A 24,543-nucleotide genomic window follows, 5' to 3' on the forward strand; every position below is an offset into this window, starting at 1 on the left:
ATGTACGCTGACGACACCCAGCTCTACCTCATCACCACTTCTCTCAACCCCTCCACGGTCTTTAAATTCATCCAGTTCTGGATGAGCAGAAATTTTCTCCAATTAAATATTGGGAAGACGGAAGCCATTGTCTTTGGTCCTCTCCACAAACTGCATTCACTAGTCACCGACTCCATCCCTCTCCCTAGCATCTGTTTGAGGCTGAACCAGACTGTTTGCTACCTAGGTGTCATATTTGACCCTGAAATGAGCTTCCGGCCACATAACCGTGGCATAACTAAAACCTTCTATTTCCATCTTCGTAACACTGCCCGTCTCTGCCCCTCCCTCTGCTCATCCATGTCTTTGTTACCTCAAGACTTGACTATTCCAACACACTCCTGGCTGGCCTTCCACATACTACCCTATGTAAACTTGAGATCATCCAAAACTCGACAGTCCGTATCCTAACTCGCACCAAGTCCCGCTCACCCATCACCCCTGTGCTCGCCAACCTACATTGGCTCCCAGTTAAGCAGCACCTCGATTTCAAAATTCACATCCTTGTTTACAAATCCCACCATGGCCTTGCCCCTCCCTATATCTCGAATCTCCTTCAGCCTCACAACCCCCTGAGATGTCTGCACTCCTCAAATTCTGCCCTCTTCAGCATCCCTGATTATAACTGTTCAAACATTGGTGGCCGTGCCTTCAGCTGCCAAGCTCTGGAACTTTCTCCCTAAACCTCTCCACCTCTCTACCTCTCTCTCCCCTTTGAGACACTCCTTAAAACCTACCTCTTATTTGACGTAATTGCTTCTTCAGTGGTTTGGTGTTAAATTTATTTGTTTGGTCTTAAATGACTCCTGTGAAGCACCTTGGGCAGTTTTACTATATTAAAGGTGCTATATAAATACAAGTTGTTGTATTTTTCCATAGGTGCTGGTTGTCCTCCAGTATGTCAGTTAGGTGGTCATTCTTCACTTGTAAGCCTGGGTGGCTTTGTTCCTGGTGAGCATCGCAGTTGAGCTCAGTTTTGATTGACACAAGATCACACCACTTTTTGTAATGCTGTGGTGATTTGTAAGGTGCAAGCCCATGTCTGTTCATTTATTAAATGTTCTAATGGATTCTGTAATTTTTTTTGCAGCTGTTCGTATCGATAAAACTGTGGAAAAGGAGACTGCTCAAGCATGTTACATTTATATAGATGGGTTACCCAGAACAGTAACAGAGGTACTGGATGTCTAAATGGCTTTAATTTCAAATACTGCTTAATTATATTTCATCTGTAAAGATATGAGGCTGGAAATTATGATCTTGCTCATGAATATAAAACGCTTGCACCAAATTCCTCTGTGCTGAAAATAAAATAAGTGCTTGCATTAAAAATGCGTAGAGAAGAATCTGGTGAGAGTGTGTTGAATGCTTGCATGGGAGCATCGCTGGGGGTACTTTCTGTGCTGTGGGTGATTACAATATTCATGTAACAGCAAGAATTTCTCTTCCACCTTTCCTAGATGGAATTAAGAAGGCTTTTTCAGAAGTACCAGGTGTCTGGAATTTGGCTTTGCCGTTTTCATAGTGAATACAGGTAACCTATCTGAAAGCTTTGCATTTGTTAGTGAAAATAAATTCACATAGACTCTAGTAAAGTAAGAGAGACAACTTTATTGCTAACAGAGCTCTGGGAGAAGAGTTGAGGTTCCGCGACCTGCGAATCACATTCTCCCCGAGTGCCTTGTGCCGTGGGGTTATAAGCAGTTTACAGGGGGCGGAATACAATCATTTAAATTCATTTACATACAACCAATCAATCCATATGGCAACGCAATTCATTTACATACAACTTTTTAGTCCTAGTGAAATCTGATAGCATGGCGCGAGTTTGGGGGCCCTTCCTCTGTAACTTTTGTGGTTAGTTATTCTGTTGCAAAACTTTCTATGAAACAGTGGCCTGCACCTGGCCAGGAGTCACTTGTTGCTGCAGAGTTCATATCAGGGACAGCAGATAGGCTTCTTGGTACAAAGTTCATTTAGTGTTGGCTTACCCCATCCTGCTTTGCTATGTCCGAAAATCCACTCCAACAGTTCCCCCTGTTGGTCCTGGAGGATGTTCACGAAATCCAGATGAAGGTGGCTCAGTGCCTACCTTCGAGGCAAGTTATTTCCCTGCCTTGCCTGTAGCTCTAGCCTACCCTTCATAGGTAGTGGTCTGTGCCTGCGTCGTCTGCTCCGTCTTCCTCGGCGTCTCCGGGTGTTCCCATCAGATGTTCTTTTCCGGTGATCACGCTGGCAACCGGCACTATTCAGATCATTATGACTTTACAGCAGATATTAAAACATCTGATAATCAAGCAACAAGTAATTATTATTACAACAAGAATAACGACTCCATGCGTTAAATAGGACCCCCAGGATCCCCCTAATAGCCAGTCAAGCCAGCTATTCCTCCTTTTTGGGCCTTGTCGGAACTCGTCAAGCTGCTTTCTTATGGCATCAATGGCTTGGGTGATATTGTATGATTCATCTGTAACATGCGTTATACATTTGTCTCCTATTATTGTGCACACTACCCCCTGTTGGGCTAACTGATAATATGCGGCATAATGGGTCTGCTGACTATACAATCTTAATTCAGACAGCTCCCGGTTGATGGCATCCAATCCCTTAGATGTGCTGTTTCCCAGAATGGTTAATCCACAAATAAGATAGTTCCTATTTTTAGCACTAATTACCCCCGCTGATCCCCCCCCTCATAGACGGGGCCCCCGAGGAACCCGTGGCCGAGTGACAATCCCAGCGTGATAGGATCCTCCCAATCGGCACAGAACTCCTTGCTGATGGCCCGTGTTACTATCCTTCTCCGGGTATGCCCCCTTTGGGGGCATGGAATAGTGAGTGGTCCTATAGTTCCTACTGCAAAGAGGATCGGGAGGGTCGGTGTTGCGGTCTTGAAGGTGCCGTTGAGGAGGAACACGAATCCCTCCTTAGCTCTATAACACTTTACGTCGATGTTGCTAACACTCGTGAACTGCTTATACCACCAATTGCTCGGTTCCCTTGAATTTGAGCCCGATCCTACCAATTGGTAAGCATCAAACGGGTATGCCCATGTTTCTGAGCTGACATGAGTTCCGTTGCACTGACCGCAGATAACTTGCCTCCCTGCGATCACGTTCAGGCATCTTTGCTCATTACAGGTGCAAGTAAACTGGCCTCTGCACTCGACAGTGCTGGCGGGCACACTGCGTCTGCACGCATTCTTGGGGACTCGGGCATATGCACACCCCCATCCTTGCCCCGAGAAGCAAAGCGGGTAGCTTGCATTGTCTGAGCATACCGTTTTGTCCTTTCCCCGGGACCCCCTACACACAGGATCTGTGGGATTTATTAATTCCACGCATCTTCCCTGTATACTCCTTCTATATTCGCCCGTTTGTCCCTCACAGGGTGTGTCCGAGGTATCCGCCGTATATAAGTCACAGGGAGTCCACCCAGGGGTGGCCACGAACAGGGCCTCTACTGATTGGGCTAGTGGGTAACACACGGTTCGATTGCCGTGTAAACGTATATGGGTCTTGAAAAACAAGTTATCTTCTAATCCTATTAGTTTTACAACCGTGACAACATAGAGTAACGCGATTATATACGCTATCTTAGACATGTTTGTTACGCTCAAACAGTACAATATTTACACATTAGCAGTAGCCGTAATTTGGACTTGCTTGCAGTCGTCACCTGTTCGGGGTGCATAAACAAGTATCCTGGTTACATTATCGTGAATCACATGTCTTTTGTTTACTAATTAGTTTCTTTGTACAATTTCAACTGGGTCCAATGTTTCCATACATTCTTCCCTCTTATGTCCAGACAGGCACAGGTGTCTCCACTGATTATGACCTCATATGGGCCATTCCATTTTGGTGCAAACCCTGGTTTTTCAGGTAATGTTTTTACCATGACGCGACGTCCCGCCACCGGGACGTCAGGGAGCCATTCAAGCTCTTTCTGAGCGTCTCTCTCTTCCTGATTGTCTCTTACTAATTTTCGCATCCCTTTGAGTTGAGTGCTCAGTTCCAAAACATACCGTTTAATTTTGTCTTTTAATGGGCCTACGTCGGCCCCACCTGTTATGATGCTTTCTGGTAATTGCATCGCCCTCCTGTCATTAGTTCATAAGGGGTTAATCCAGTTGTCCAGTTTACCGTAGCTCTTAACTTCATTAATATAATAGGTAATACTTCTGTCCACGTTCTTCCTGACGTTTGCATGGCCTTGGCCAGGGCGTTCTTGAGGGTATGGTTCATGCGTTCTACCATTCCAGAACTCTGCGGGTGGTAGGGGATGTGGAATTTGTGTTGTATGCCCATTAGCTGGCATACTGTTTTTACAATCTTCCCGGTGAAGTGGGTGCCTTGGTCAGAATCTATCTGAAGAGGCACTCCCCATTGGGGAATCACCTGCTCGGTCAATATCGTTGCCACTGTTGAGGCAGTGCAATCACGTGTGGGAAAAGCTTCCACCCACCAGGTAAATTGATCTATAATCACTAGGCAATATCTTTTTCCATGGGATGGGGGCAAAGGACCTGTGAAATCAATTTGTAAATGTTCCCATGGCCCCTGTGGACGGGGCTGGTGACCCATTTTAATTTTAATAGGCCTGCCTGAATTATTTTGTGTGCGCGTAACGCAATGTTTGGCAATATCTCTCCCCATCCCCTTCCACTACCAATCTCTTCCAAGACTCCCGGTCATGGCCTCTCATCCCGAATGGGACAGGCCATGGTGCAACTCCAATAAGGTATTCTGTATGCATTCAAGCGCCATTACCTTGTCGTTTTGTCTCCAAACGTTATCCTTTCCTTGCGTTGCGCCCTGCTTTGTCCACATACCCCTTTCTTCCTCAGAAGTGTCCTGGTGTAGTTTCTCGATACTTATCTGTTCGTCTCGGACCCCAGCGGCGCTGACTGAGGCTTCCTCACACTCCTCTTCTTCTAATGCCTCTTGTGCAGCTAAGTCCACAGCTTGATTTCCCTGGTGACTCAGCCAATCTGGACTGGGGTTCGTTCCGGTTCCTTTTGGTGGGCTTTAATTTTAATGACCGCTACCTGTTTTGGTTTATTACTGGCTGCTCAGAGAGCTTCTATTCTCAGCTGGTGTTTTATGGGATGTCCCCTCCTCCCCCATGCTGTCATATAATCGTGTACTACCCCGAATGCATATCTACTGTCCGTATAGATATTAACGATCTTACCCTCTGATAGTTCCAGTGCCCGGGTGAGGGCTACCAATTCTGCCACCTGAGCTGACGACCCCCCATTAATTCGCCCTGATTTGACTGTCTCTGGATCTTGGTTAACTACAGCCCATCCGGTACGAGGTAGTCCCTCTACGTATTTTCGCGAGCCGTCCACAAACAAGATTTGTTCTGCGGTTTGAAGGGGGGTGTCTTTTATTCTATCCTCTTCTATGTCCATATCCATGTCCCCGCAATTGTTGGGCTCTCTCTCTTGCACTATGCCCTCCGCGGGGTTTTCCCCTACATCTCTAATTATAGTTACTGCTTTGTTGGGTGGCAAGAGGACTGCTTCCCACTTTGCCCGTCTCATATTAGAAACGGTTCTCAGTTTTCCTGTGTTTAACATTTCTACCAACGTGTGTTTGGTGTGGAGAATGATGTTTCCGGTCATTACCACGGGCTCGCTTATTTTTACTGCCCAAGCTGCGCAGTCTAGTGCAGCTATACATCTGGATAATCCGGTCACCACCGGACCTTCGGCGGTGGAGTCATAGGCTATAGGTCTCCTTTTATCCCCATGATCTTGGGTGACCACGGCCGTATAGAACCCATCTTCATTGGTACAGTGGATGTGGAAATCTTTACCCATGTCAGGCAATCCCAATCCAGGTGCGGAGACTAGTTCTGACTTGAGTTTACTATACGCCTGTTTTTGTTCAGGACCCCACTCTATAAGGTCTAGGGCCGGTTTTCCTCCCTTTACTAGTCTTTGTATAGGCTCGGCGATCTTTGCAAACTCAGGGATAAAGTTACGGCTGTAATTAAAGAGACCCAGTACCTTCCTCACCCCCCCCCCCCCCCTTACCGTTACTGATCTAGGCATGTCCTTGACAGCCTTTTTCCTATCCGAGGGCATTTCTTTCAACCCCTTTGAAAGGCAGTACCCTAGATACAGGACTTGGGTTTCCCTACCTGGGCTTTCTTGGGGTTGACCTTGAGGCCTGCCGTCTCCAAAACTCGTAACACCAGGTATAGGGTTGCCTGATGTCCCTCCTTGGTTTCTGAAACTATTAATATGTCGTCGACATATTGTAAAATACTATTTCCTGCCGGTACTTCTATTTGTTTTAGTACGTCGCTCATGACTCGGTGGAATATGGCAGGACTATTATGGAACCCTTGTGGTAATCGGGTCCAAGTATATTGTTTATCCTCCACCGTGAAGGCGAATTTCTCTTGTGATTCTGGGTCGAGGGGAATTGCCCAGAAGCCATTGGCTATGTCCAGGACTGTAAAGATTTTATGTTAGGGGATAATCCATTAAGGATTGTGGAGGGACTGGTCACTATCGGGTATAGTTTGGGGGTGACATTAAGGGCGGTGTAGTCAACGGTTAGTCTATAACTCCCATCTGACTTCCCTACTGGCCATGTTGGGGAGTTAGTGGTGCTATCAGTTTCTCTTAAGATACCTTTTTCCACTAGTCCCTTTACTATTTCTACACTGCTGTTCTGGCTTCGGGTCTTATAGGGTATTGCCGGTGTGGTGTATGAGATGGTCCAGGGACCTTAATAGGGTCCATGTCCGCCTTTCCGGTATCCAGTGTTGTCTGTGCCCAAACCCCGGGCACAGAGGCACAAATGCCGCCATATCCTCCAGTCTCAGTATGCCAGTTGGTTTTTGTGGCTGTTGCTACACCTAAACTTTCCATATGGTGAGCTATCTGTCCCAAATCTCCCTTACTGCCATCTGCCTTTGGCCATGTTAATTTCCCCTTGCCACAATCAATCAGGGCCTGAAATTCCTTCATTACGTCATTCCCCAATATTGTTCCCTCACGATTCTTGCATACGTAAAATCTCATGGGTATACATAAATTATCAATTTCCACCACTTGGGTGATGCTCAGGTAGGTCGGTGTTGGCCGTCCATCTATTCCGTTTATTAAAGCCTTTTTGTCGGTTACGTGAAGGGGTAGATCGGTAATGGATATTGAGGCTCCCGTGTCCACTAGCATCTCACACTGTCGGCCCCCTACTAGTGCAGACACATATATCCTCCCCTCCTTTTTACTTTGTACAGGAGCCGCCGGGCATCACAGGATGGCTTTGTACTCCTGCCACTGCTGGTATTCCTGTTCTGACAGGGTCCTTGCCTTATTAGGATAGCCATTTTTACTATAGCAGGTCGCGTCTAAATGTCCCTTTTTGCCGCAATATGTGCATTGCTTTTCCATGCGTTTCCCCTTACATTCTTTGGCAAAGTGACCCACCTTCCCGCAGTTATGGCATGTCCCCTTTTTCTGTCCTCACCCCATCCCTGCTGCAAAAAACCCTTTCTTGTTTTATCTTTGTTTGGGATTTTTCATCGCCCCCTCCCTGAACGCCACTAGCCCATTCGACCAGTTCATCATAATCCTGGGTTACAATTACTCCCATTTTTATAATGGTCTGGTGTGCAGCGGATAGTCCGTCCTTAAATGCTCGGTCGCTGCGGCCCGGGTTTCCTTGTCCAGAGCATTCTTGATATATCTGGAATAATCTTTCCCCCTTTTGTTGTTTGGTTGTATTAATTTTACTCCAATTAGTAGGGGCATTAACTAAAGTGTAGTTGGTGGCCCACCCAAACTGTATCCAGCTCTGCCCAAAATTTGGTATTCGCACACCGGGGTTGTAATTTGCCCAGGAATGCCATTATCTGCTGTCTCTTGCCGGGGGTAAATGGTTAATAGGTTGCAGTGGGATTCGCTGCAGTTCCTCCCCTGGTGACTGGTGCCGCCGGGAAGGTTTCTAGATCTTCCTGACCCGGGGCTGTTGCCTCACCTTGGTAATCTTCGGAAGGGGGCAGTGAGGCTGTTTCTCCCCCCCCCCCCCCCCCCCTATTAGGAACGGTTCTGAATCTGTTGTTCTAACGCCAGGCATTTCTTTTCCCATTCCCGACATTTTCCTTGTGCCTGACTTAATTGTTTACTTTTCTCTTCCCTTTTCTCTCATGTCCTTTACTTGCTCAATTAGTCCTGCTAACTGATATACTAGTAATACTCCGGCCTTTTTGGTTTTATCTTTCTTTTGTTTTGCCATCCAATTTCGTTGTTGTTCTAATGTCTGGGATACATCCCAGCCGTCTTTCTGCAATTTTTTAAATTAAGACTTGTCAATCGGTCATGTAAGAGTTAATTAGGGACCCGGGTAGTCCACATTTTACGTCCGTTTCCTTACCTGCCATTGAAGATGTTTATTCTATGTTTCTGTATTCCCCTTTAGTTTATGGAATTTCCGAACTTAAATACTCACGGCCACGATTCACCTCGCAGAGACCTCTTGTCTTGCTCACGAAGATTAACGTTTTTCCTTACCACCGGAGTCCGGCTCTTGGTTGGAGTGATCAGCTCCCTTCTGCACCGATTTCTATATCACCTTCTATGAACATTGGACTAAAATAATCAACCACCGCATCACTAATTACTTTACTTTCAGTCTGCGTTGTACGCCACTACAGTCTGAATTTCTTAACTCTTATCACATACTTTCACATGCTTTCACATACTATCAAGTTATGTCTCTTTATTTACTTAATCTATTTTATTCGTTTGATACCACTTCGCCGGTCAGCTGCTTCCCCCAGTATAATTTCTGGGTGGTCAGAAATTGACTACTGTCCCGTTCTACTGGGTCATACGACTATCCAGCTCCGTGGTATCCTGCCGACTACGCCAATTTGTTCGTGAAAATAAATTCACATAGACTCTAGTAAAGTAAGAGAGACAACTTTATTGCTAACAGAGCTCAGGGAGAAGAGTTGAGGTCCCGCGACCTGCGAATCACATTCTCCCCGAGTGCCTTGTGCCGCAGGGTTATAAGCAGTTTACAGGGGGCGGAATACAATCATTTAAATTCATTTACATACAACCAATCAATCCACATGGCAAAGCAATTCATTTACATACAACCAATCAATCCATATGGCAACGCAATTCATTTACATACAACTTTTTAGTCCTAGTGAAATCTGATAGCATGGAGCGAGTTTGGGGGCCCTTCCTCTGTATCTTCTTTTGTGGTTAGTTATTCTGTTGCAAAGCTTTCTATGAAACAGTGGCCTGCACCTGGCCAGGAGTCACTTGTTGCTGCAGAGTTCGTATCAGGGACAGCAGATAGGCTTCTTGGTACAAAGTTCATTTAGTTGTGGCTTACCCCATCCTGCTTTGCTATGTCCGAAAATCCACTCCAACACTTTCAAGCTCTTCGCTGTTGTTGGGTCTGATTGGGGGACAATGGGAATGGCTGCCTGCTCTGTGCAATACAATGATTCTCTATCAGAACCTTTGCTTAAGTGTCACAATGGAGGTGCATTTCAAGTTGGGATTCCCCAAATTCACTTGTTTGTTTGGATCACTTGGGGAAAGTCTTCACTTGACATTGGTAACTGAAGGACCCTATAATGCTTCCAACCAGCACTCCAACTAAGAACTGAGCACGTCGGGTTTCTTTTATTTCCTCAAGAATTGATTTGTCCTTGCCCTAGATTCCCCTCTCAAGTTGCCTGTGGTTTCAGTCTCTATTTTTATCCTTACTCTTTCCATATTTAATCTTGACCAAAAACAGGTCAGATATTGGGAGCTATTCCAGTTCTCTCCAACCATACTAGAGCCTTGTGATCATTCCTATTGACTCTGTGAATGGTTAGTGTGTATTTTGGGATATTCCGTGTTATGTTAGTGTGCCAATCACTTCATGATAAAGAACCAAAATCAACATATCTGGTAATTTATCGCATTGTTGTTTGTGGGACCTTGCTGTGTGCATATTGCCTGCCGCATTTACCTACATTGTAAGAGTGACTACACTTCAAAAGTATTTCATTGGCTATGAAGTGCTATAGGATGCTTGACACCATGAAAGCTGCTATATGAATGCCATTCCTCTCTTTTTAAGCAACTACACCAACCCATAAACAGTTTGTTGTGATATTGTTATTTTGGCCCCTATTTTCATCACAATTGTGCATTGTATTTTTGGTGTGCGCAGTTTTTTGGCATGAAATCCTCCATTTCCAACTTTTGCCAACGTTTGTATGCCGGCGCCGACCATGTGCACCAGTTTAAACATTTTTGGCACAGACACAAGTGAAAACGGGATCGGGGGCTGTTTTTGTGCAGTTAAGCGATTTTGGCCATTCCCAATTTTTCTTTCAGCGCAGTGCACACTGCCCAAAAGCCGCGGGGTGGGGGGAAACAACAAAAAAAAACCTTCTGTGAACTTAAGGAAATCGGTGCGGCGCACAAAAGGACATTGGGGCCAGGCAAAAGAAGACAAAATAAAGTACAAATACACAGATTTTTTTGGACAGGGTACTCTGAAAATAACTTGGAAAGTAATTTCCGAGTTTTTGGAGCGAGACAATGTAAAAAAACAAATGTGTAATTTTTTCGGAGGGAACTGAAATAACTCTTCCCGTTTGGGTTCTTTTTCACCCAAATTGCGACTGTCCACCCCAACACAATTGATGCTGACCAGGCTCCAGGCACGGGTCGAAGGAGTACAGGCCAGGCAGGATCGCAAGCTCGGCCAGACAGAGTCCAGACTGCTTTTGAAGCCGAGCGTCGAGTTGTGCTTGTGTCTGTTCGAGCTTGCAATCCTGCCCGGTCGGCACTCCTCCGACCCATTCCTCGAGCTCGGTCAGCATCCGAAACGGGATGTTTTGTGCACAGGCACAGCAACAAGCTAGAAGTCACCAATTGTCATGGGTGATCCAAGAAAATCACTGTACAAACAAATGCATGCTCGGATCAGGATGTGGTCCTATCTAGGGCATCACTCAGCCTTGTGGATAGAAACGGAGAGAAAAGATGTCAGTTATTTAACTATTTATCTGCATAATAACAATAATGGGTGCAATTTTTAGCTTGCCTGATGTGATCAGGCTGCTGGCCATACATGGCATGCAGAGGCAACGAATAATTTGACGCCGATATCGGGGAGACAGATTGATTGGGAGGAGGCCTTGCCCTCAGCGAGTCTATAGGGAGAGGCACTCATACCTGCAACTGAGGCAGACTGCGTTCGCTAATGCAGCAATTTTTCTGTGTTTTTCCTATGATCACGCAGACAATGAGTGACAGGGCTGTGGGGTTCTCCAGAATTGCTGACTTCCCCAAGGTACAGGGTGCCATTGACTGTACCCACATCGCCTTGCGAGCACCCTTGGAAAATTTTGAGGCTCATCGCAACAGGAAAGGGTTCCAGTCCCTAAATGTGCAGCTGGTGTGTGACGATCTCTTAAAAAAATAGGAGCAGGAGTAGGCCATACGGCCCCTCGAGCCTGCTCCACCATTTAACATGGTCGTGGCTGATCCGATCATGGACTCAGCTCCACTTCCTGGCCCGCTCCCCATAACCCCTTATTCCCTTATCGTTTAAGAAACTGTCTATTTCTGTTTTAAATTTATTCAATGTCCCAGCTTCCACAGCTCTAGAGGCAGCGAATTCCACAGATCCACAACTCTCTGAGGAGAAATTTCTCCTCACCTCAGTTTTAAATGGGTGGCCCCTTATGCTAAGATTATGCCCTCTAGTTCTAGTCTCCCTTATCAGTGGAAACATCCTCTCTGCATCCACCTTGTCAAGCCCCCTCATAAACTTATACATTTCGAAGGGCCGAATGGCCTACTCCTGCACCTATTTTCTATGTTTCTATGATAAGATCATCTCTCATTCTTCTGAATTCCAACGAGTAAAGGCCCAACCTACTCAACCTTTCCTCATAAGTCAACCCCCTCATCTCCGGAATCAACCTTGTGAACTTTCTCTGAACTGCCTCCAAAGCAAGTATATCCTTTCGTAAATATGGAAACCAAAATTGCATGCAGAATTCCAGGTGTGGCCTCACCAATATCCTGTACAATTGTAGCAAGACTTCCCTGCTTTTATACTCCATCCCCTTTGCAATAAAGGCCAAGGTTCTATTGGCCTTCCTGATCACTTGCTGTACCTGCATACTAACCTTTTGTGTTTCATGCACAAGTACCCCCAGGTCCTGCTGTACTGCAGCACTTTGCAATCTTTCTTCATTTAAATAATAACTTGCTCTTTGATTTTTCCTGCCAAAGTGCATGACCTCACACTTTCCAACATTATACTCCATCTGCCAAATTTTTGCCCACTCACTTAGCCTGTCTATGTCCTTTTGCAGATTTTTTTGTGTCCTCCTCACACATCTGCAGCGGTGCATGGCAGTGGATGCCAAATATCCCACTAGCATCCATGATGCTTTCATCCTATGAGAGAGCATTATATCTGCGATGTTTCAGGAGCTGCCAGAAGGGCAGAGCTGGTTGCTCAGGTCAAAGGTTACAAGCTCGCCACCTGGCTTACGACCCCCGTACGCAAACCCTGCACTGAGGCAGAGCGTCAGTACAATATGGAGCATCATAGAGAGGACAGTTGTGTTTTGAAGTAGCATTTCCGATGCCTGGACCTTAGCCTATTGAATACTCCCCTCACCACGTCACTCTCACTGTCGTGTGCTGCATGCTGCACAACTTGGCCATCATGAGGGGACGACATGTACTGGACATTGAAGATCCTCCTGAGCGGAGAAGGAGGGATGAGGAGGCTGACGAGGAGGAGGAGAAAGACCAGCAGCAGGCGGAGGAACCACCTCAAGCCGCAGGATGACAGCGGAGGAGGATGGGGCAACCACGGGCATCTATAGCCATTGCTAGAGACTTGCGTCAGTGGCTAATCCGTGTACGTCTTTCTGCCTGATGGCTAAACGGCACGTTTGATTATACCATGTTTACACCTGTTTGCACTTTTAATAATGTTAACATAGAAAATAGGTGCAGCAGTAGGCCATTCGGCCCTTTGAGCCTGCACCACCATTCAATAAGATCATGGCTGATCATTCATCTCAGTACTCCTTTCTTGCTTTCTCTCCATACCCCTTGATCCCTTTAGCCGTAAGGGCCATATCTAACTCCCTCTTGAATATATCCAATGAACTGGCATCAACAACTCTCTGCGGTGGGAATTCCACAAGTTAACAACTTTGAGTGAAGAAGTTTCTCCTTATCTCAGTCCTAAATGGCTTACCCCTTGTCCTTAGACTATGTCCCCTGGTTCTGGACTTCCCCAACATCGGAAACATTCTTCCTGCATCTAATCTGTCCAGTTCCCTCAATGTTCTATGTTTCTGTGAGATCCCCTCTCATCCTTCTAAACTTCATAGCTGCCATCCCGGGAATCAGTCTGGTGAACCTTCGCTGCACTCCCTCAATAGCAAGAACGTCCTTCCTCAGATTAGGAGACCAAAACTGAACACACTATTCCAGGTGAGGCCTCACTAAGGCGCTGTACAACTGCAGTAAGACCTCCCTGCTCCTATACTCAAATCCCCTAGCTATGAAGGCCAACAGACCATTTGCCGCCTTCACCGCCTGCTGTACCTGCATGTCAACTTTCAATGACTGATGTACCATGACACCCAGGTCTCGTTGTACCTCCCCTTTTCCTAATCTGCCACCATTCAGATAACCTGCCTTCGTGTTTTTGCCACTAAAGTGGATAACCTCACATTTATCCACATCATACTACATCTGCCACGCGTTTGCCCACTCACCTAACCTGTCCAAGTCACCCTGCAGCCTTTTAGCGTCCTCCTCACAGTTCATACCGCCACCCAGCTTAGTGTCATCTGCAAACTTGGAGATATTACACTCAATTCCTTCATCCAAATCATTAATATATATTGTAAATAGCTGGGGTCCCAGCAGTGAGCCCGCGGCACCCCACTAGTCACTGCCTGCCATTCTGAAAAGGACCTGTTTATCCCGACTCTCTGCTTCCTGTCTGCCAACCAATTCTCTATCCACGTCAGTACATTACCCCCAACACCATGTGCTTTAATTTTGCACACCAATCTCTTATGTTGGTTTATGTTGGTCTAATATATACTGTTGGTTAAATTTGCAAAATAATGCACTCATTCTGGTTAAATTAAAAGAATACGCTTATTAAACATTTGTACTTAATTTTAATAAAACATTTTGTATCAAACTTTTGACTTTTCAATGAGGAAATATCAAACTTTAAAATTTTCAATTAACATGTATCAAACTTTAGACCTCGCAAACTTTAGCTTTTTCAATTAACAAAACTTTATTGTATCAAATTTTTAAATTAACAAAACAAGTAACAAAGATACTCTCCCCCTTATTCAACGACCACTAGTGCGTAGTGCCCCTCTTGCCCGCCCTGGTACCTCTACCCTCAGCCCTGTTCGTTGGCGCAGCAGACTTCCTCGGCCCCATGGTGAGCCAAAGGTTATATTTTTTTTGTTTTTCGTTGGTGGGATTGGACAGGGGCAGACCTAGTAGACATCTTTCTGGAAGCCTCGGGTTCGTCTTCGTCTTTTTCAAGCTGTGGATCACCCTGTGGCACAGTCCCTTAGGTTGGTCTGGGGATGATTTGAGTGGCAGCAGTTGATTCCGCCAATTGGTGGTGTTGAATGGGTGTGTTCCCTTATTGCAGCAGCTACCTGCAACATTCCGTAACATATGGCAGACAATTTCCCCATCAGCTGTCCCGACAGTGCATCAACTGCATCCACCATTCCCTCCCTAATCTTCCCACCAGTGGTGGTCCTATTCCTCCAGACAGTGTTGCTGCTTCTCCTGACAGTCTCGCAATTTCTACCCTCACCTCACCTCACCTCGCCCATGATGTCCAGGAGTGATCTGATTAGCTGCATACTCTCCCCACTCATCCCGATGAGCTGTACCATGTCTACTTGCGCTTGTGGTTCAGCTCTCCTTTCCCCACCCTCTTTCGCCATCTCCGACCTGTGCCTTGCTCCTTGACCCTATTGGGCATCCGTCTCACAGATGTGAGTTGCTGGATCACACTGGGACCCACATCCTGATCCATGGGCTCCACCGGCTGCAGGTCCAATATGACCATTTGATCAGTGGGGGGATCTTCATGCTGGCCTTCATCCAGATCGTCCTGCTCAAAATCAGGAAATAAATCTGGACTCTCTTCTGGATGTCCTTCAGGTGCTACATTTGCTGGTACTTCTGCTTGTCCTTCTGGATCACCTCCTGCCTCTTCCTGACGTGCAGCTGCTGTAAAACATAACAGAGCAGAGATGTTTGTGTAGCAGCAGGGGATGGGGGCAAGGAGACATACGTACGCGGCTCACACAGCGCAGGGGCAGGATCTTTACTCGTTGGAGTTCAGAAGGATGAGGGGTGATCTTATAGAAACATTTAAAATCATGAAAGGGATAGACAAGATAGAGGCAGAGAGGTTGTTTCCACTGGTCGGGGAGACTAGAACTAGGGGGCACAGCCTCAAAATACGGGGGAGCCAATTTAAAACCGAGTTGAGAAGGAATTTCTTCTCCCAGAGGGTTGTCAATCTCTGGAATTCTCTGCCCAAGGAAGCAGTTGAGGCTAGCTCATTGAATGTATTCAAGTCACAGCTAGATAGATTTTTAACCAATAAGGGAATTAAGGGTTACGGGGAGAGGGCGGGTAAGTGGAGCTGAGTCCACGGCCAGATCAGCCATGATCTTATTGAATGGCGGAGCAAGCTCGAGGGGCTAGATGGCCTACTCCTGTTCCTAATTCTTATGTTCTTATGTTCTTATGTCTTTTCAAAGACCACAATGATAGCACATTGCATAAACTGAAGCTTGGCTAATCGAAAGCATCCATTAAAGCCTAGCTAACCCACGCAGTATTTAGCCAATCCACAGTGCAAATTGCAGGGCTTGCCCTGTCTCTTTGACCTAGGCCCAGCGTCAACATTGGTGGTGGATCTGCTCTGGTGAGTTTTAATCTGATTTGAGATCCTCTGTTCCAGCTGGCTTAATTGCAGCTTACTTGGTGGACCTCCACCAGTACGATTTCTGTAATCCCTGATCTTTGCATTCTTCAACTGCAAAGATGAAAATAGAACTTTTTAAAGAGAGTATCCTTTTGTGTGGTCACACACACTCTCTCTCTCTCTCTCTCTGTCTCTGTCTCTGTCTCTCTCTCTCTTCCCTCTTCACCCCCCCTCCCCCTCCCTCCCTCTGCCACTTTTACGTTGAGCCATTGTAGCAGGTTTTACATTTTTTTGCTTTTCCCCGAGTTCCCATTTCCTCTCGATATCTACCAGGGATACCACTTCGTGTGGGAGAAATCGAATGGCCCTTCTTTTCCTTGTCGTTCGAATTCCTCTTCCACTTCCCTCTCAGCCATGTTTTGCAGGTATTAATGCTAAAAATTGCAGAAAGATCCAGCCAGCATGATCCCATCACAAAAGGAAAAATAATCCAATCGCAAAGGGGTGATCCAGACCAGGAGGTTTCTTTTTTCGCGCATGCCCAGAGAGTGCAGACTTGAAGCCCCAAATTCAAATATTTGTTTGCCGCAAGTCCCAATTTTTTTTTCTGCCGTGAACGTACACAAAAAAAGTCGTACGTTAATATGTGCAAGCGCCAAAAATCCAACAAGTGGAAAATAGGGACCCTTTGTCTGCAATACACCCTGTTCGATATGTGCCTATATCCTCCTTTTGGAGCCATCCCATATATGTTTTATCTGCATTATTAAATTGCACGAGCAGGCAGTTGCACGAGCTTTGAATTTTGCTCATTTCTAGCAGTTAAGAGTTTCAGTTCAGCAGAAATTTGAATTCAAAAACTGAAATTCTCAACTAGAATTGTAACTGGAAAAGTTTTGTTATATTTGAAGTGTGAATTAAAATAAGAATGCTAGGAGGGAGGAGTAAAGTCAAGGGAACTTTTTGCACTCGCAGATTGTGCAGTAAAGTAACCATGGAAGGATATCATTTCTGGAGCCTATTCATACTGTACCCTTCAATTGCATCTGTTTCTGGAGAGTAAATAATTAAAGGATATGGTAGGAAGATGGGGCTGATCTCTCAAAAAGTGAGGGGCTTGTTGTGCCTAAATGGCCTTTCCCCATTTCAAAGTTAAGGACAATAAAAGACCATTCTGCCCATCAAAGCTTGTCCCTTTGTTACCCTTAATTTCCCATTTTTATCATCCAGTAGTATTATATTTTCCCTTTACCCTGCCTGGCGGATTATTCTAAATAATCACCATTTGAATAAAGAATTTTATTTCTAGTATTTGTGTTTTAATTTTACTTACATTAGTTTCAAATGTATTCTGGTCTATCTTTCTTATGAATCGTGAATGTGGTCTTATTTTGAAGTAATGTTAATGGCTTACCTTATCTGTACTAATTAATATTTTCCCAAAACATCAGTGAGCTGCCCCCTTAACAACAGCAACTTGCTTTTATATTGCGCTTTTAACAAAGGAAAATGTCCCAGGGTGCTTCACTGAAGCGTTATCAGACAAATGTTGACACCAAGCCAAAGGAGATGATATTAGCACCATCTCTAGATTATAGAGTTCTCATTCTCTAGTCCTTCTTCATAGTTCATCCCCTTTATACTAAAACAGTCTTGTTGCTCTCTCTATGCAAACCTCTCTCTTTCTTTTTGTGGATCATTGAATTCACTATCTTAACTGGTCCAAGCAACACAACTGAGCTGGAGCTTTAGCATAATCTCTTAAGTTTGCTCTCTACTGCTCTGGCTCTTTCAGCATTTTATTTGTTTTTGAAATTGTTTCAACATATAAGGTGGCCAAGGTTAGTGGGAAAATAGAAGATTGGGAAAATTTTAAACGACAGCAAAGAATGACTAAGAAAGCAATAAAGAAAGGAAAGATAAATTACGAAGGTAAACTTGCGCAAAACATAAAAACGGATAGTAAAAGCTTTTACAGATATATAAAACGGAAAAGAGTGACTAAAGTAAATGTTGGTCCCTTAGAAGATGAGAAGGGGGATTTAATAATGGGAAATGTGGAAATGGCTGAGACCTTAAACAATTATTTTGCTTCGGTCTTCACAGTGGAAGACACAAAAACCATGCCAAAAATTGCTGGTCACAGGAATGAGGGAAGGGAGAACCTTGAGACAATCACTATCACTAGGGGGATAGTGCTGGACAGGCTAATGGGACTCAAGGTAGACAAGTCCCCTGGTCCTGATGAAATGCATCCCGGGGTATTAAAAGAGATGGCGGAAGTGCAGATGCATTCGTTATAATCTACCAAAAGTCTCTGGACTTTGGGGAGGTACCAGCGGATTGGAAAGCAGCTAATATAATGCCTCTGTTTAAAAAAAGGGGGCAAACAAAAGGCAGGTAACTATAGGCCGGTTAGTTTAACATCTGTAGTGGGGAAAATGCTTGAAACTATCATTAAGGAAGAAATAGCGGGACATCTAGATAGGAATAGTGCAATCAAGCAGACGCAGCATGGATTCATGAAGGGGAAATCATGTTTAACTAATTTACTGGAATTCTTTGAGGATATAACGAGCATGGTGGACAAAGGTTTACCGATGGATGTGGTGTATTTAGATTTTCAAAAGGCATTCGATAAGGTGCCACACAAGAGGTTACTGCAGAAGATAAAGGTACGCGGAGTCAGAGGAAATGTATTAGCATGGGTAGAGAATTGGCTGGCTAACAGAAAGCAGAGAGTTGGGATAAATGGGACCTTTTCGGGTTGGAAATCGGTGGTTAGTGGTGTGCCACAGGGATCGGTGCTGGGACCACAACTGTTTACAATATACATAGATGACCTAGAAGAGGGGACAGAGTGTAGTGTAACAAAATTTGCAGATGACACTAAGATTAGTGGGAAAGCGGGTTGTGTAGAGGACACAGAAAGGCTGCCAAGAGATTTAGATAGGTTAAGCGAATGGGCTAAGGTTTGGCAGATGGAATACAATGTCGGAAAGTGTGAGGTCATCCACCTTGGGGGGAAAAAAACTGTAAAAGGGAATATTATTTGAATGGGGAGAAATTACAGCATGCTGCAGTGCAGAGGGACCTGGGGGTCCTTGTGCATGAAACTCTTTTGAGTTTACCTGAAAAAAAAAACATAAACATTAAACCATGCCACCCGCCTGGGTGACACGGCGGACATTTTCAAGGCCCCTTTTTTTTTTTTCCTTTTTTTTGTGGTTTTTTTTTTTGTTTTACTTTTTTTTTTGGGGGGGGGGCGCTAAAATCACATTTTTCCAAGTGCCCCCTATAAAAGGGGAGGGGGACACTAAAAGCACCAGCAATTAAAACAAATTAAACTTTAAAATGTAAAATCAAATTAAAATTTGGTTGCCGGGCGTGATGATGCACTCCAGTCCCTCCGGTGCCCACCTCTCGCGGAAGGCCGCGAGCGTACCGGTGGACACCGCGTGCTCCATCTCCAAGGACACCCTGGACCGGATGTAAGAGCGGAAGAGAGGCAGGCAGTCAGGTTGAACGACCCCCTCGACCGCCCGCTGCCTGGACCGGCTGATGGCACCCTTGGCCGTGCCCAGGAGCAGTCCTACGAGGAGGCCTTCGGACCTACCCGCTCCCCTCCGCACAGGGTGCCCAAAGATCAGGAGAGTGGGACTGAAGTGCAGCCAGAATTTCAGGAGCAGCCCCTTCAAATAATAAAACAGGGGCTGCAACCTTGTGCATTCCATAAAAACATGGAACACGGACTCTTCCAGACCGCAGAAATTGCAGGCGGCCTGGGAGTCCGTGAACCGGCTTAAAAATTTGTTGCATCCTTGTGCATGAATCCCAAAAAGTTAGTTTGCAGGTGCAGCAGGTAATCAGGAAGGCGAATGGAATGTTGGCCTTCATTGCGAGAGTGATGGAGTACAAAAGCAGGGAGGTCCTGCTGCAACTGTACAGGGTATTGGTGAGGCCGCACCTGGAGTACTGCGTGCAGTTTTGGTCACCTTACTTAAGGAAGGATATACTAGCTTTGGAGGGTGTACAGAGACGATTCACGAGGCTGATGGGGTTACCTTATGATGATAGATTGAGTAGACTGGGTCTTTACTCGTTGGATGAGGGGTGATCTTATAGAAACATTTAAAATAATGAAAGGGATAGACAAGATAGAGGCAGAGAGGTTGTTTCCACTGGTCGGGGAGACTGGAACTAGGGGGCACAGCCTCAAAATACGGGGGAGCCAATTTAAAACCGAGTTGAGAAGGAATTTCTTCTCCCAGAGGGTTGTGAATCTGTGGAATTCTCTACCCAAGGAAGCAGTTGAGGCTAGCTCATTGAATGTATTCAAATCACAGATAGATAGATTTTTAACCAATAAGGGAATTAAGGGTTATGGGGAGTGGGCGGGTAAGTGGAGCTGATTCCACGGCCAGATCAGCCATGATCTTGGTGAATGGCGGAGCAGGCTCGAGGGGCTAGATGGCCTACTCCTGTTCCTAATTCTTATATTGTCTAGACATTGAAAGCACTGAATCTGCTGTTACTCCCAGGTGCCTTTCCAAGTCTGTGATATTCAATTTCATTCATAGTATACTTGTAAGGCACATTGTACAATGCTTTACATTTATCATTGTTAACTTTAATTTATCATTTGTTTGCACAATTATATAGCCAATCTAAATCTTTCACTGCATACTTTTTGTATTGCTCTTCCTATTTTTGTCTTATTAGCAAATTTAACCAGCTTGCGTTTGATTATTGATGTCTAGATTATTAATGTAGATTGGAAACAACTAGGATGAAGGTACTGACTCCTGCAGGACTCCACTTAATACCCTACCCCAGTCTAACAACAACACTAATAACTTTTACTTATATAGCGCCTTTAATGTAGTAAAATGTCCCAGGGTACTTCATAGCAGTGTTATAAGACAAAACAGATAAATTTGATACCGAGCCGCATAAGAAATTGCGGCAGGTGATCCAAAGCTTGGTTCAAGAGGTAGGTTGTAAGGAGCGTCTTAAAGGAGGAAAAAGAGGCAGAGAGGTTTAGAGAAGGAGTTCCAGAGCAAACTCGCAAGACACTTTCTTATTTTTAACCAGTTTCTTATCCACTCCATATATGATCCTAGATTTCTGTGGCTTTTAATTTAATTATAAGCATTTCAAGTGAATATTTGTGAAAGCTATATGATAGGGAATGGCATTGGACTAGATTTTACTGTGAAAATAAGTAGTGATAATGGTGCTTGCCGTTATTTGAGTAAAGGGTACAGCAACTTCAGCTGCATGGTTAAATGCAAATATCCAAAAGTTGCTGTCCAAGTTGTGCCACTCCGCCGTTAACTTTATAAAATCCTAATTTCGCTGGCTGCCTCACCATTGAAATGCATTGAACATTGTGAAGTTGCTGTATTTGCATGGTACATATGAACTAAACACACCACAGACATTTAAGGCTCGTAATTACTAGATGGTACCTTTTTAAATATGACTGCCAATAAACCTCTTTGGCATCAAAAATGTATTTAAGTATGTATTCTCATTCCTTCAGGTTGTGAATAGTTTTAGATTTTAAAAATGTTAATTTAAAAAATACATCTTATTTTTCTGCCCTTTTTTCTCTCAATCCAAACTTTATCTCCCTCTCCTTAGTTCTCTTTCTGTACCTGATTTAACATTGAATTCACCCACTCTAATTCACCCTCCTTCTCTGTCCTGTTTATTTCCCAATCGTTAAATCAGATTGATTGAGATACCCTTTTGTTGCTCTGTTCACTCAGGTCCCAGATGCCCTACTTTCCTCGCTGCACTGTTATCAAATCGGACTTTTAAGTAATTTAGCGGGCAAAAATTTTTGAGCTGAAGGGTGCCCGGGCGAGTCTAACTAACTGCAATCTACCCCTTAGAATAGTTTGAGTTATTTTATTGGTCTTGAGCTGTCGGCCCAATTGAAGTTATTTTGTGCTTAACTTTAAATTTTTTATTCAAACCATTTCCCAGTGTAAAAGTTTTGTTTGTGCTCTGCCAGGTGTGGAGTTCTAAGAGTTGCCTCTCCCAATTTTGCCAAGTTGGCAGTGGATGAAATGAATGGAAGAGAATACCATGGGAAGCCCATTAAAGTACATCTGGCAAAAATCTCAGGAGATCACATGTTATCTGTGCTTAAAAATCATTCACAGCCTCCACTAAAGGTGCACCATCTGATGCAAGACCATGCTGCCAAGGACACTAACTTCAAAGTGGACAGTCAGTGGGAGTCTTGTTCTGTACCATTATCAACAAGAGTTCTTAATGCAGCTTCTCATAAGGTATTGAAGGCAGAAAGAATGAAAATGTTTCATTATTTGCTGTTATGTATATCTATTGGGTGAGGGATATTTTATTTAAGATTAAATGCTTCATTTTTATATCTATGTACATTGTTGTACCTGTATAGAGAACGACATCTAGGCATTGGAAAGTTGAGTTATACTGCTTTAAACTAAGACACTTCTCGGGGAAGAATTTAAAACTTGAAGAGTAAGCCAGAGTACAGGATTCATACTTCACAAACCTTGTGCTGCACGAAGAGATGCATTAAAGAGTCGGCCCTGAGAGTCCCCTGAAGAAATGTCCTTTATGAGCAGATGGGTGGAAAGCCACTTTTGAATCTGGCCACCCTTTGAGGTAATTTCTGGGATGGCCTTTGGATATTTTTGGTGTTTTTACCTCAATCGGCTCTGTATTTGGATTGCCAATTGTTTCAGAAAGACATGAGATGTGGATCCTAGCATATCAGTAGAGCAGGCAGGGTGCCCTGGGCAGTAAAATTATTTTATAACTTGAAAGTATCAGTATGATTTTTGTAGTCGACATCACATCAGTCTACCTCACATTAACCATGGGTGTATGTTGTGGCTTGGCACCAGACTGAAATTTGGCCAAGTTTTATCCTATACAACAGATTCATCCGTCCTTATTTAAGTGCCCTGGAAATGTACGCTTGCGCCCCAAGCACCCAGTTTCCTGCATTTCCTTCCGGCATGTGCTGGGTTATTTTCTTTTACAGAGAACCTAACATTTTTATATTTGGAATATCACTGAGCAGTCCACACTCTAGATAAGGTTAAAAAAGTGTTCATCAGTTTCTGACTTCCACTAAGTTTCCACATTGAGGATACTACATAAAGCAATATAATAGCAATTACAATGAGAACAGACTAGATGAGGATTAAAACCTCAGGCTTCTAGACCAGGAATGTTGACCTACATTGTATACTGTTTCCCTTCATTTATGCTCTCCTATATACCTTTCTATGGCTGTATTGCATTGTTGTAGATAAATTGGGTAGCCCTCTGATGTTGACTGTCTATTCAAGTATAGATCATGACAGTGGTGGAATCAGATGTCCAAACTGTATAACTGCCTTCTTGGCTTCCCCCCTCACATGCCTTTCCACCTGAATTTCTGTAGCATTATGAATGTTCACTGGGATCGGGACCAAACTTGCAATTTTCGTAGGTAACTCAGGAATAAAGCAAAACAGCGTAGCTATTACAGGGCACTCTTGCTTCCCCTGACTAAGCCATGTCCAATATCGTCGCACGGTAATGACCCTTTCCCATGTAGCCATGTCTGTCTTGTCCCTATTTCCATCTTTAAGTACTAATAGTACAATTAGTGGAGTGCTCATCTAGGGTAAATCTGCTTTTATCCTATATGCCCGAGTCCACAAAGTACCTCCTTGTTACATAAACATTTAGTATATTGAGTACCCATTGGTGCATCAATATACTGTGAATCTGTTGATTTGTCCCTTGATGCATCAATTATATCATTCATTTGAGTGGAACTTGGTGAGTTCAGTGCCCTTTTGTATTTGCATTACACCTTGGTACATTGTGCATTATTACTCAATTGATTACAGTCTTCATTTATAATGTGGTGAATTGTATATTCCTCGATACATTGATTTATTCCTATCCTTTGAGCAAGAGGTGTTTGATGTTAACAATCAATGAAATTATAGAAACATAGAAAATAGGAGCCGTAGTAAGCCACTCGGCCCATCGAATCTGCACCGCCATTCAGTATGATCATGGCTGATCCTCTATCTCAACACCATATTCCTGCTTTTTCCCCATACCCCTTGATGCCTTTTGTTTCTAGAAATCTATCTATCTCACTCTTAAATATATTCAGTGACTTGGCCCCCACAGCCTTCTGTGGTAGAGAATTCCACAGGTTCCCCACCCTCTGAGTGAAAATATTTCTCCTCATCTCGGACCTAAATTTCCTACCTCGTATCCTGAGAATGTGACCTTGTTCTAGACTTTCCACCCAGGGGAAACATCCTCCCCGTATCCAGTCTATCCAATCCAGTCAGAATTTTATACGTTTCAATGAGATCCCCTCTCATTCATCTAAACGCCAGTGAATATAGGCCTAGTCGACCCAGTCTCTCCTCATACGACAGTCCTGCCATCCCAGGAATCAGTCTGGTGAACCTTCTCTGCA

At 44.4% G+C, this 24,543-nt stretch overlaps 1 protein-coding gene across 1 annotated transcript in view; it reads left to right on the top strand.

The window, feature by feature from the left end:
* Positions 1-24,543, top strand: part of rbm44 (RNA binding motif protein 44) — a 191,738-nt gene that overhangs the window by 146,488 nt on the left and 20,707 nt on the right. Inside the window, exons 13-15 of the mRNA XM_070876231.1 lie at positions 1,130-1,215; positions 1,500-1,573; positions 22,075-22,354. Of these exons, the coding sequence (XP_070732332.1) occupies positions 1,130-1,215; positions 1,500-1,573; positions 22,075-22,354 (440 nt within the window). The remainder of the gene's footprint in view (positions 1-1,129; positions 1,216-1,499; positions 1,574-22,074; positions 22,355-24,543) is intronic.

This window comes from Pristiophorus japonicus, chromosome 3 (genome assembly GCF_044704955.1).
Source record: "Pristiophorus japonicus isolate sPriJap1 chromosome 3, sPriJap1.hap1, whole genome shotgun sequence".
Lineage (NCBI taxonomy): Eukaryota > Metazoa > Chordata > Chondrichthyes > Pristiophoridae > Pristiophorus > Pristiophorus japonicus.